General features: G+C 37.4%; 1 protein-coding gene across 8 annotated transcripts in view; it reads right to left on the bottom strand.

Moving 5' to 3' along the window:
- The window catches only part of ZNF638 (zinc finger protein 638), an 84,042-nt gene extending 69,433 nt beyond the window's left edge, over positions 1 to 14,609 (bottom strand). For 3 of the 8 annotated variants that reach the window (XM_019942795.3, XM_019942794.3, XM_019942792.3), the window contains exons 1-2: positions 14,483 to 14,607; positions 1,878 to 3,390 (exon numbers count right to left, since the gene is read on the bottom strand). In XM_019942795.3, the coding sequence (XP_019798354.1) occupies positions 1,878 to 3,188 (1,311 nt within the window). In that variant the 5' untranslated portion in view covers positions 3,189 to 3,390; positions 14,483 to 14,607. Of the gene's footprint in view, positions 1 to 1,877; positions 3,391 to 14,482 lie in introns of all 8 variants that reach the window. The other 5 variants (XM_019942798.3, XM_073791272.1, XM_073791273.1 and 2 more) reach the window with 3 other exon arrangements.
- Between the last annotated feature and the right edge of the window lie 216 nt (positions 14,610 to 14,825).

Consider the following 14,825-nt stretch of genomic DNA (forward strand, 5'->3'; position numbering starts at 1 on the left):
CCTATCTGAAATGTCACCCCTCCTCCCCTGGGTATATCTAAGCCTACTCATCCTTCAAGACCCATCTTCAACCTACTCCATGAAGTTTTCCCTCCCAGACCACTCTAATCCAGACAGACTTAGCGCAGTAGTCACTCAATTAGTCTTCTTTAACTAGAATACAGAAGTCTTCTGATGTCAGAAAGTATATTATACTTTCTAATTACATACTGCTAAATACACAAGTGTCAGTAAATTGATAATGCTAGCCTGAACTGATATAAGTCTGCAATCAAGATAGAAATATTAAACATCTCTCCCCCTACAGCATATCTAAACAAGTTAATTATGAACCATTTGTTACCCTCCAATTTTTAAAAAATTCTTTAGGTGTATAATTTTTCTCCTCAGTGAGACTGTAAAAACTGCTTAGGAACAACATGTAAACTTTATATAGTTCTTTATTTCCATCCCAGCACCTAATATAGCCATGTACAAAACCAGTAATCAGTAAATAGTTACTGAATAAATGTATACCTTTTCTATTCACCAGATAAAAAATTAAAACATTTAAGATATTTTTCTTGGGTTTATCATGACTAACTGACAGTTCAAAATAAATGGAATACAGGGGACCTAACACTCAATTCAGTACTTAGCCCAGGACTACTTACAGATTTTAACTAAGTGCTATGAATTATTCTGAGATTTTTCAAGACTTTGCTATTGCTATCCCCTGTGACAGGGCAAGGCAATTATTATTTTATCAGAACTCAGCAAATATGGCTCAAATGAGGTAGAATGCTGATTTCGTTTGCTGGCATTAACCTTTATGACAAAAGCATCAGTTTTAGGTATCAGATTCTTGTTGGCTGAAACCTGGTGAGTGGGTAATAGAAAGACAATAAAAGGGCAGCACTGGAAGGAGAAAAAACAAGAGAATTAACACCAAAAGACTTTTAGGCCTATTCAAAGTATACAACCAATGCTATGGCCTTGAATCAAAGGCCAATCATGGGCCTTTTTCCCATGGGAAGTACATTCCTTCCTGACCACTTGTATTGAATAATATACATCTTCAAATCACATTAGTAAATAGAAGAAACAGTGGTTTCCAAACATATGTAAGTAAATAAAACATACTTGGAAATTTCTACTCAAATCCACCAATGACTACTATCAACCAGTATAGTCTACATTCCTCTTTGGCACCTCTGTAAAACACTTCATTCTAACTATACTAACCATGAAGACACCTAAGGCTTCTATGTTTTTTAAAGACTCTTCTCTCTAAAGTTCTATCATTCTATAATCTATGCTCTGAGCCCACAGCTGGTCCGAATAATTCATCCTGACTGAACTTTGCTATGGATTAAGTTATTTTAGGAAGCTCCTTCTCATGAAATGCTAAAAATCCTATTTCAGATAGAATCAGAAAATATTTAAATCAACATTAATTGTCTTTAGCTCAAGACCGATAGATACATGCAAGGCTACAATAGACTGTCTCTTAAAAGTGTGCAGTACAAATGTTTTATTCCAAGTTTTTATTTTTATACTAACAGATTCTCTTATTTAGATAAAGGTAACTCATGTGACATTGTCTTCTAAGTACGGTTCACGTCATATCAATTTTATGTTGCATTTTCTGGGATAACTTCTCAGAAGCTCAAAATAAATGGACAGACCCATGTGGTGTGCCCAGTCACAGGAATACAGAAAGCCTAACACCCAATTCAGTACTTAGGCCAGGCTACTTAAGATTACAACTAAGTGTTGATGTTGCAATCAAAATTTCTGCCTTTTCCTTAATGACTAGTTAACACCAGCATACATGAGAATTTAGAGGAAACTTGGGCGCTGAGTATCATGATACAGTGATCTTTAAAAACACTCACCTTCAAATGACTACATTCTACGTTACACAGAGAACACAAATGTGGAAATATTCTTGGAGACGCTGCATAATAATCATTCATCATAGAAGGAGTTGGAAGTCTCTTCATCTTCTGGGCATCAGCATGTGAAAACTTTGGTAGCCATGATGCTTTCACAATCCCAAAGGGAGACTGAATGGGGATGTCCGCCTCTGACTGGTAATTCTTTTTACTTCCTCCCGATCCATGTACATTAGATGAATTAATGACAGGCTCACGCGGGATCCGATCTTGTTGGCTTACAGCTGAAATTAATTCCGATGAAAACGGTTGCTGGTTCATAGGAGGAATCAGAGACTGACTCATTGTCTGGTTAACTGGCTGGCTAATGGATTGGCTGACAGATTTTACAGGTTCAAGGACTGACTGTCCTCCTGAAATGTGTAAGCCTGACATCTTGCTTCCACTCTCAACTGGGAAAAAGGACTGATTATTGGAGGACTCACTGGGGAAGTCCATCTGTCGAAACACATCTTCAACAGGAAACATAGAATTACATATCACATTTGGAGCGGGAACAGATGCAGAAATGCTTGGCTGTGACCGAAATTCGTTCTTGACCTCATCAGTTGGAATTTCAGGATCGTAAATACGTACTTCAAGTGGATCTTCTGTGTAGCCATATTTGCTTGCATGCCCATAATCAATCACATTACTCGAAACTGCCTCACTACCAAGTGTTTCTTTATTTCTGCTCTGAGAAGGTAAATTAGGTAATCGGCGCCCCATTTTTCGCATTCTTATATCCCTCAAAATTAATGGCATATTTTCAGGAGTTAGTTGTTCATCAGGATAGCGACTGAGCTCTTCTAAGTCTTCATTAGATAATCCAAAACTTGCTAAGATACTTGAGGCACTCTCTTTCGTATAGCGGCTCTGTACTTTAGGACTCTGCTCTGTAACCTGCGTTACAGAACTCTGTTTCACTCCCACTGATGCAGACATATGAGGCTCATCATCCCACCGGCTACCATGAGGCTTCCCCTTCTTTTGTTGTGCTTCATGAAAATCCAATTTTTCTTTGGTCAATCTTGGATCAGTTCGGTGCTGAGTTACCTGAACATTCATTCTCTGTGGTCCCATGTTCTGGTAAGATTCATGGCCAGCAAATCTGTGTGGTATCCCACGGGCTCTCCCTGCTGGGTAAAATCTTGGAAGACCCATAGATCCAGGCCTCATAAATGGTCCTGGAGGCCTCATCCCAGAAGGGTTAGGTGCTCGTGGCCTCTGAAGTGGAAAGTTTCCTCGAGGATTAAACCTGGGTCTCGACATGGCTATTTTCAAGAAAGCCTGATTTAATAAAGTATAAGGTGGTGTTGAACTATGTGAGGCAACGGCATTCAGCTGCTGAAGCGCCAACTGAGTCTTAATCTGAGCAAAGTGCAAAGGAGATGGGCCCAACAGAAGTGGGTTTGCAATGCCCAGGTTCAAGGAATTCACAAGTGGTGCGAAATTTTCCAAGAATAACACAAAGCTGAAAGTTAAAACACAAATATTAGATCATTTTAACTCAAACTACTTCATGAAGTGGGTTCTACAGCCAGTGTAAAACATTTTGAAACAAAGCCATGAAACCATTCTGCATTTCATACACTTTTAGGGTGTTTACGAGGATATTAAACTTTCCCCAAAACTTTCTCTTCTTTTCTTTCCCGAATCCAGAACACAAACCCCAAACCTCAAGCCAGAGTTCATGTACACTGTGTTGCACTGGGTGCTGTCCTAGGTGCTGAGCGGTAATTACAACTCCTTTTAAAACTTCTTAGAAGTGTCCAAATCCTGCATGCCATTGGGGGATGGGGTGAGAATATACATTCAGTTGCTGTGGTCAGTAAGTTCTCAGAAGTTGTTTCTTTATCATCATAGATCTTTTTCCCCCTTCTTTCTGATTTTAGTGGAAAGGAATGAGTACAGAATCATTCAATTTATTAAACATTTTTTGTCTAATGTGACAGTCATTATGGAGTTTTCAAGCCAAATAAAACATGATTCCTGCCAAAGTGCAAGCAATCTAACAAGAAAAACAAAATAGAGTTTTTCATTATTACAACAATGCTAAAAAGCATCATAAAAGGATTTATTTCTGGAAGAGGTCATGAATGCTTGAGTTGAGTTTTATGAGTATCTTCTAGAGTTTTGAGGGAACTGGGATAAGACAGATTTCAGGTAACAAGGTCTTATTAAACATGTGTTTATCAAATTTTTTTTAAATGTAGAATAGCCTAGGTTAAAGCTTCTGAACAAAACACTGTAATAAGATGAAACAGCTTGCTGGGACGATTTAAAATTTTTAAACTAATTAAACTTATTAACTGCGTGTTTCTGACAAAGCTATAAAATTCTGGACCAAGACAAAATATAGTTTCAGTTAAGACACGTGATTCTTCATTAACCCCAGGACTATTTAATAAAATTATCTATGAAGACAGAAAAAATAAAAATTGCCAAGAACCTCTCTCCCTTATGCCAACTTTTAGCTACTGTTTTTACTAACTTTGGAACTTTCTCCCAAAACTATCCATTTTCAACCCTCTGTTCTCTACACCAATTCCTTTAGTCAATGAGGCTCAAAAACATTTTATTCTCCATTTCTAACTAAACATAAAATTCTACGTATTCCTGTCAATGTCTCTAACATATACTTTCCTTTTTCCTTTCACCACCACCATTACCCTACTGCAAGCTCTCATCACTCTATACCACAGCTGGCCTCCACCCCAATTCATTCTGTCGTTACTGATTAATATCCCTAAAACACTTTTTATTATCACTCCTCTACATAAAAATCTTCACCACTTTTACTGCTTCTCGTAAGATAGTGTCCAAACTTGTCAACCTGGCATTTAGTATATAACCTAATCCCAATCTACCTTTCACACTTTCCTAGCCTATACTTAATGAAAAATTTTTGCTACAGCCAAATTGGTCTATTTGCAATCTCCTGACCACTTTCAACACATTCCATACTTTATTCATACCTCACTACCTAGAATACTCCTAGGTCTCTGAATCAAACTCAATCTTCAAGATTGTTTCCAAGTCCCACCCCACAAGAATCTCTTTGATCATCTCCTATGGCACACATTAAGCTGTTAATCTAATAAATGCAGTAATACATGCCATGTTCAAATTCATTTCTAAGCTAGTAATGTATCTCTGTATGTCAGATGAGAAGGGTTTGAATTCTACCAGATTCACCATTTACTATTAAGATTTTGGGCAAGCTACTTAATCTCCAGAGCATCAGTTTCCTCATCTGTAAAAAAGGAAAGTATCTTCCTCCACAGATTATTGTTAAGGACTAAGATGAAATACAAATATGTACAGTGTCTAACAAATGAGCTGCCCACTAACTGTCAGTTTCACTCTCCCTCCCCTCATTCCACTGAGCAGGGGTCTTTCAGGCAGACAAATCTCACTCCTAAGCATCAATATCTTTTAATCTCTGCCTCTGCAAAGCAGAGGGTAGCTAAATTTAGGGGGGCAAAAAGGGTAAGAGATGAGTAAAAGCAGAAATCATAAAAATAATTTCTATCTCTATTCACATACAACCTCTTTCTATCTTAACAGATTCAGAAGAATTAGAGTTAAATCTCTTGAACACAAAACCTATCCTGGAAGAACTACAATATAATAGATGCTCTGTAAGCCCAAAAGTAAAAGCAATCCAAAAAGTCAGCTGTGCTTTATAAAAGTATTTTGAAGCAATTAATTCCTGCTAATGTCAATGTCTTAAAAAAAAAAAAAACAACTCAAAATGCAAAAAGATCAGAAAAAGGCAAGCTTCCCAGCTACAAAATAGTATGCTCCAGTCTAAAGTTAACACTTTTTCCTTGGCTGTTATAAACTGAAAATCTACAGTTATCCACATAGATTTGTTGATGCACTGGCATTTAAAGAATCAAATGTTGACTCAAGTATCTAGCAAGTGAAATGATGAATTTGGGATTTTCATTAAAATAATCTAGGAAACAAAGGGTGCATGTCGGCGGGAGTGAGGGGTGGGGTTTGGTGAGTGAGAAGTTAGATGAAGCACAACTGGCAAAAATATCTGTTGTGGAAGCTGAGTGACGGGTCCAAAAGGATTTATCACCTTTCCTCTCTACTTTTTTACATGTTTGAACATTACCAAAATAAAAAATTAAAGTGCTAAATATTAAGTATGACATTTTTAACAAAACAAAAAAGGAGGGTGGGAGAGTATAAAACCAACGTAATTTCATACTTCTCAATCTAATCTAATATTATCACACCAAAGTCTAACAAAAGCCAAAATCAGCTGATTTGCTATGATTAACAGGCAATGTATAAATAACATGCAGATTTAAGTCTAAAATCTCATTTTAGTTCATTCTCTCCTACATCATTCCTTCCCACCTGACTCAACTGACTTATTAGTTATTAAACAGTTTCATATTTCACTCTTTCTCTGTGTGGAAAAAAAACTATTTGTGAGATGAAAAAAGTAAAATTAAGCAAAACAAGCAAAGGACTCTTGATATGAAACCCCTGATTAAGAATTAGGTTATGCCACACCAAAGAAAATAAACCCTCAGTCTTTTGAGAATGAAACTGATATAACCTAAAAACAATGTGATAAGAAACAAGAACCAGGAAGACAAGGGTAAATTTGGCATTAACACCTGGAAAACAACTGAACAAATAAAGACAACAATTATAAAGCCTTCTTCACTTAACTCTAGGAGTTCTGGCCATAAAGAGGTTCATTCACCTAATGGAATTTACAGAGAGCCAACACATCAAATCATAAAACTAACTTGGAAAAATCTGAGTTGAGATCTGAGTTCTTAATTATTAACTCCACTGAACACAACTGCAATTAAATAATACTTACCCTTTAAAATAAATTTTTATTCCTGATGATATAACAGATGTTTGTTAAACAATGAAAAGTAGTAAATGAAATGCTTACCAGTAAAACCATTACCAACACTGAACTAATATTCTGATGTAATTTCTTCTAGTTTTGTGTATGTGCATACATACATGGATGGGAAGGGCAAGAGGGTACACCAAACTTTATCGTATGAACTACACTATTGGCTATTTTCAATCAACATTTTATTTTCCTAAATTTAATGGTTTTCAAAAACAGGATATTTAATGGTCACAAAACATTCTCAACTCCTGAAGGATTATTATTTTGATAAGTAGCAGTTAAAAACTCTTTTCTATGTCCTATCAAGAACTAAAATATGCCACTCTGAAAAGAAATGAAATATTCAACAAAATGTCAACCATACAAATTCTTTTAGAAGCATCTAGTAGAAACTGAGTTCTTGAGGCAGACATGAAGAAATGGCTTAACAGATTTTTTAAAAATCGCCATGATATCCCATGAGATATTTCTGTGATGTCCACTACCTATTTTGATACATTCTTTCAGATGGAAGGGGATCCTTAATTTTCTTTACAGATATTCATAAAGAAATCTGAAATCTAAAAATATAAAAGCATCATCGAAAATTAGTCAGCCAGATCATAATGGCTCCATTAGATTCATAATGAAAAGACTTATCAAACCCCATACTTGAACTTTATAGCACTTCACTGTTTAAAAAGCAATTTGATATCCGTTATCTCATCTGAGCCTTACAACAACCCAGTGAGCAAGTGAATCCAAGTTTACAGGTTAAGTAAAGCCTTAGAACTAAGTGGCAAGGTCACAAACAGAACCTGTGACTCCTCTCGGTGTTCTTTCCATGCTATATTCTAGATATATAAAATTTAAATTTTATAGCTTTGTTTTTTCTAATTATTAAAAAAGGCAATACATGTTCATTAACACCCTCCCCCAAAAGAAAGATCATCCCCTTGACAAGCAGAAAAGAATTAAAAGTCTTCTATAATCTTACCATGAAGGGAAAACTACAATTAACATTATTTTCTAGGTATATACCCACATACTTCGTTTGATACCCTGTGTTAGAGCAACTGTTTGTCTCAAAATATATAAAATTTACTTTCACACCTAAGAATGCAAGTATTACACTGGCCAGTTAATACAAGAGTACATGTCATTCCGTGCTTTTCTCAGTTTGACTGGTACTCAATCTTCTAATCTCCTCTAGTATATAGGTAGATCCACTCAGCCAACTCTTTTCTACCTTTAGTTTTGTCCCCTCATGTCTCACAAAAGGTACACAAGTCATAATTCTGAAGGTGCCACGAGTACCATGCTGGATGTTAAAAATGCCAAAACGTGGTACACCTCAATGAAACCGTCAAAGAAACAGAAAGAAAAAAATAAGCAGAAAACTAGCAACATTGTTTTTATCATGAAGGGCATCATCAAACTTCACTGCTACCTGGAAGGATTGGTAACCATCATGATTTCAGATCTGAAAGAAAACGGAAGATCAACTTGCTAATGATGCACAATGCCAGGAACAGATCACCATTAACAACCTTATACAGCAATGATTTAACAGTTATTATTTCCAGGAAGACAACTTTTTTGATAAACAGGATATGTGAGTATAATCAGATGCTTTTTTCTTTTTCAGGAATATGTATACTGCATACATAAATGGGTCTCTACAGACAACACTGTATTCCCACAGTAAATGATGCCCCCCTGAGATGTTCACTGGTGGCCCTGCTTATTACTTTGCCACCCTCAACAAACAGAACACATTAGTCCAAGAGAAACCACTAGATCCAACTTGGAATAAAGAAATCTTTTCTGAGATTTTTTTTTTTAAACTAGAAATGAGAAAAATGGTGAATACTGATAAAACTCTGTTGTCAAAATGCTGTTGACGGCATACTCACTGCCTTAGTGAGAAAGCACGAAAACTGAAAAAAGGAAAGCCAGTAAAATAGGTAAGCAGGACCAAGAGGTAAATATAGTACTGAAGACTACCAGTTCCAACTGTTCTTGAAGTCAGACTGCATTCCTACCCTTCCTGCCATTTGGTTGTTCACTTCTTTCATGAAGTGCATGAGCCAGAAAATGTTCCCATCTGCCTAAAATGGTTTTCCAAAATCTTCAATTAAGTGTACCAAAATTATCTGGCCAAATGACTTAAAATGCCAAATGCCTTAAAGTCTTTACAAAGTACAAAAGAGCATATATAATGTTACTTTATATAAAAAATGGAAATGAGAAAACACATGTATCTGCTTATGGTTACAAAAAGAAATATAGGTAGGATAACACAGAAAACAGGACTGAAAAGAAATAAATGGGAACCATATTTCATGGAGTATGTCTTACTATATAATTTTGACTTTCAGAAGCATGTCAACAAACTAAAGTTTTAAAAAAATTAAATCAAGGATGGGAAGAAGGAAAAAAGCTAAAACTGAAAGCAAACTAATTCATTTTTCAAATGAATACCATAACTCACTGAAGGGGAAAAAGAAAACTAAACTAAAAACAAGTAATTTATGAACCCACTATTTGATTTATACGCTCTGTTTTGGTGGAGCTAGGAGAAAACTGAGAACTACAAACAAATCCTTACTCTTTTTACTAGTTTGTTTTGTCTTTTGCTTTTTTTTTTTGCAGTGGTATGGATGAAACAATTCTTAAATTACTTTAGCTATATCATGGGACTGAGCATGTAAGTAAATGTTTTGATAGTGCTGGGGACCAGGGTTCTCACTGTGGAAAACAAGATATATACATGGAATAAGATAAAGCAAGAAAGGACTGGGCAGTAACCACTGAGAAAGCCAGGAGTCCGTAACACCATACCAATCAATCACTGTAAATGTGGAGAAAATGCTAAGTTGGAAAATCGTTTTATAACCGTCACAGTAATGTAAAGATTGGTTCAGGCAAGAATCATCCGTGCATGTTAAATCCTGAGTGAAATTCTGATGAGGAACAGGGCATTTCCATGGTCTTAAAATATCTCTCCACAGATCAATTAGTTCAAGGGAGAAAAAACCTCAAACATTTTGACCAAACATGTGATCAAACATCATATTATCCATGAGGGGCAGATGGACTTCCTGCACCTCCAGATCTGATACCATGGGGGAACAAAGCAATTTGATTTTTCTCTCCAGGGATGCATAATCTGAATCTATTCAAGAGGAAACATCAAAAAAATCCAAAATGAAAAATGTTCTAGTAAAAAAAAAAGAAAGCAAATAGTATTCTTCGAAAATGGCAATTTCACAAAAAGATTAAAAGACTACAGAAATATTCCAAAGCAAGGAAGACTAAAGAAACACGACAACTAAATGCAATTACCTAATCCTAGACTGATCCTGTACTGGAGGGGAGAAAAAACTGCTATAAGAAACATTATTAGGCCAACTGACAAAATCAGAATATGGTAAAAAATATTATCAATATTAAATTTACTGAGATTGATAACGGCACTATGACTACAAAAAAAAACATGCTATTCTTAGGAAATAAACTATTATGCTAATTAATAAACTAATAAAGGGTAAAGGAACACAATACATGAAACTTACTCTCAAGATAGTTCAGGAAGAAAATAAGGGTGCATGCAAGCACGCAAAACGATAGATAAAGGGAAGGGACATACGGAATTCCCCTGTAAGCCAGCAGTTTAATTCATTCAAATAGTAAATGACCCAATACCAGGCTATCTAACACCTTAGTACTAGGTCAAAAGGGGACTATAAGCAAGTATGGCAACAGGCAGAAAGCTGGCAATGATAAAGAGCATCAGTCCTAAGCACATTTTTGGATTTGGCTATTCTTCTGCAACATGTTCACTCCCTAACTATTGACTGTTAGCCCATTATGCAATCCATAATTATCTCATTTTTGGGGAAATTTCCACTTATCTGAAGATATCCACCCTGCTACAAGGAGTGCCAGCAAGTGACTTCATGCAAAATTGGGTAACTCCCATAAGTAAAATTTAACACTAACATAGCATAGCGTTTTTTAAGAACTTAGACCCTGGACTCAGTGCTTTAATTCTGATCCTGTTGCTTGCTAAAAATGTGAGCCTCAGCAAGCTGATTAACCCAAGACTCAGTATAACAGCACAGAATGTTGATGTGAAGAATGATTAAAATTATACCCCATGACATGCAACAGATGCTCAAAAAATGTTAAGACAGTAAACAAAATGCTTTACCTAAGAAGCAGGTAGTTGTTTGTTCCTTTTATTAAGACATGGGTAATTTCTGAAAATTTCAATATGGTAGTAGAAATAGAAATTAAATTAATACATGTATACACAGACACGTGTGTGGTGTATAAGAAACAATTAGGGAGATTTGAATACTGACTGAATCTCTGATATTAAGGAACTATTATTACTTTAGGTGTGATATGCATGTTTTTTTCTAAATATTTTGGAGAAGAATTCTAAACTATAAATTGATGAATGATATGTTATGGGATTTGCTTAAAAATAACAGGATGGAGGGTAGAGACAAGACTGACCATTAGCTTATAATTGTTGAATCTGGGTGATAGGTGAATCATTATAAAATACTCTCTGCTTTTGCGTATCTTTAAAATTTTCCCTAATAAAAAAAAATTTTTTTGAAAGAAGTGAAGAAATTCAAAAGAATAGAAAGTTGGCAACATTCACTCATTAGCAAGAACAACAGGGAAATCAGTTGCAAGGTTAATAAAATGAAGACTGTGGAAGTAAGGCAAGAAAAAAGTATGAAAACTTAAGAATGACTGTAACAATAAATATACTTTGTTATTTAAGGGGCTCAAAAGAGTAGAAAAATAATCCAAAACGTACGTACCCCAAGGTAAGCACTAAGAAAACATCAAAATATATGCACCTTAAAACCCCTTCTCCTATACTCCCTGAACATTTCTCTTTTCAATACAAAGCCCGTTACTCTTGATCCTCACTGATCATAAGAGCTGTGTTTTATTTCTGTACCTCACCTTTTCCCTACCATTATTTCTTCCTTTCCATTATTCTCTTATTTTCCATATACCTATCTTCCTTCCATTTTCATTTCAATCACAAATTTCAGACTACAGTAAATAAAGTTGAAGCAATGAAAGAGTAAGTAAAGTTGGATACAAAGAAGGCTTATTGGCTTTAGCCACAAGTATAATTACTTTCAGTTTGGAGGATCTCTAAAACCACATTTCAACATTCAGTAGCTTGTTTCCTTGCACAACAGCCCAAAATATATTACTGGGTACCCATACTGGAAGCACTGTTTCTCAGTATATAACGCATTTTATTAATTATTTGGACAGATATTTTCCAAACCTTGACCAGTATACATTAAGTCACAGTAGAAAGAGCACGATTTGCACTCCCAAGGGCCTGTGTTCTTATCCAGACTCTGGCAACCACCACCTGAGTTCATTCACTCAACGTAGGAGCATCTAATACATACCAGGCACTGGGACAGATACAAAGATGAACATAATAATCATATAAATAAATGGATACAATATTATTTTGATAAGTTTATATCAATAGATGAACAAAATATTTTAATGAAAGATTATATGATCTTTCAGCTCCAAAATTCTATCAATTTAACCTAAATTCCTTTAAGCCTCTTCTTTTTAATTAAGAGGTAGTATCCACAGGTTGCAATTTTCTATTAAAAGATGCTGCCTAAGCACTTAAAAATTTGCAACAATAGTAACAGCTAACATTTATTAAGTACCTACTATGTGCCAAAGGATAGGGGCTTTTTATACCTTTTCTAACTTAATCCTCACAATAATCCCAAGCAGGAAGTAGTGGTACCACCATTTTACAGATACGGAAACAAAAGTTCAGAAAGACTAAAATAACTTACCCCAAATCTCACTCATACAGTTAAGAGGAAAACAGGGATTCGAAGCCAGATCTTCTGATTCCAAAGCCTATATTCTCTTTCCACTAAACTATTTGTCTCTCATTTTCTTTCACTACATAAAAAAAATTTCCAGAGATCACCTTCCTAAGAGCACCCAAGAGAAAAATTTTAAGACAGCCATGAAGTACAAAGTGATCCCTGATTGTAAGAAGTATTTTTTAAACCTGAGTATATGCTGTATACGCCCTCCATAACAAAATACAAGAGATTACAAAACTAAAATACAACCACTACTCAAGGTAATAAATATGTGTGACATGAAAACTAGTTAATAAAAACGAACGAGATTCTGTGGTTTCTTCCAACTGTTTTATCTTTACCCTCACTTGGTTTCAACACAATCAAGAAGGCCCAGCATTATTTCTGTGTATTAACATGTTAATTTCACATGATTATTTAAGTGTATATTACCGAGTATGAGAATATAGTGTATATGAAATGCTGTCAAATGGAAAAAGAATGCAACATAAGCCCACTAAGTCTAGAATACCTAATCATCAACAATATTTAAAGCTATGTTGAAATAATGTAAATTATGTGTTCATTATTCTGTATAAACTTCATTAAACTCACTTTTTTTGTAAATTGTTTTTCAGTACCAATTTTAATTGCAAATCTGAGCCAGGAAACATCCTTGAAAAATGAGTTAACCCTTTATAACAAATAAAGAAAAAAAAAATTTTGTGCACAATTCCAAAGCTGGTTAGAAAAAGAATCTGAATCAACAGAAGTCGCCGGATCCTGCTAACAAATTTTTCTTCAGAACTCCTCCAGATTAAAATATTACTTTCCCCCCAAATTTTGCCTCAGAGCAAATTTTAAAATTAAGAGAAAACAGCTTGAGGAAGCCTTCGTTGTCTACTTCAACTAAAGATCTTGTAATAATATGTCTCCCTTATTCACAGTTATCCCAAACAACAAAAGATCTGTTTCAGATGTCCTCCAGGATTCTTGTGTGTGGTACACATTCTCCCCCCACCTTGAACAGAACGGGGCCCAAGCTAGGAATCACGCAAACCTTAATCACTAACGATCCGCATTCTGGATTCCTCTGAGTAATTTGGAATTAAGTATCAGAGCAGTTCACGAGCCCTCGGTATCCCGCACAGAGGTGACACTCTTTGCTTTCAGGCCCGCACAAGGCAGGGAGAGAAAACCCCGACCAGCAAAAGCCGCTGGATCGTAGGTTCCCTCTTCACCCCAACTCCCCCTTCCCCAGCCCCAAACACAAACACGCTCTTCTCTCCACGCTTCTTGCACAATATTGCTCGCCAAAGGGCTCAGCTCGAGCTCCACCGCCTCTCTTCCAGGCCCGACGGGAATGGTTACTCCCTCCGCGACGCTCCCTCACCACCGCTTCCTCCGGCTGTCAGGCCTGGTGCGCTCTCGGCAGGCCCTCCGCGGATGGGGAAGGGGCCGCCACGGCCTTGCCCAAGGGCTGTTTTCGTTCCTCCGCCCAGTGCAAACGGCGTCAGGCGGCTCTTCCTGAAGTAGGGTCCTAGCACGGGCCCCGACCCGGCCCTCCGGGGGCAGTGCGGTGAAACGACGCGGTGGAGAGGCAGCCGAGCTCCCTTCCCATCCCAGGGGTCCCCCAACCTCCTCCCGCCCCCGCCGTCAGCCCGCCGCCATTTTGTGCGCAGCCGCTGCGACACAGATACAATAGTCGGCCCGGATTGCAAAGGAAAGGCTCAGGACCCCCACGCTACGGACTCCCGCCTTCCAGCCCCCTGCTCCCCACAAGGCAGCCGTCCTACCTATGCCTACCCGACTAACAGCCGGATCCCATTTGCGCCCCACACAGTTTAGACTCAGCCTCCAGTCTCGACGCCGAAGAAGCTACCGCCTCCAAAGAGCCGCACGCATGCGCGCCGGTCGAGCCTTTGCGAGCCCTCAGCTGCTCGCGGCGCCTGCGTACCGCCGGCACCGCGCTCGCCCGGAGGCACGAGAAAGGGGCAGGAGGAACTCGGTTCCGGAAGGGGGCGCTCTCTCGTGTGGCGTTCCAGGCCTCCCCGGCAAAACTCAGGCACCGATATCGGTGCCTCTGCCTGTTATGTGCCTGTCCTCTATTGTCCTGTTCAAATCATGCGCATATGTGAG

The sequence above is a fragment of the Tursiops truncatus genome, chromosome 14 (genome assembly GCF_011762595.2).
Source record: "Tursiops truncatus isolate mTurTru1 chromosome 14, mTurTru1.mat.Y, whole genome shotgun sequence".
NCBI classification, from domain to species: domain Eukaryota; kingdom Metazoa; phylum Chordata; class Mammalia; order Artiodactyla; family Delphinidae; genus Tursiops; species Tursiops truncatus.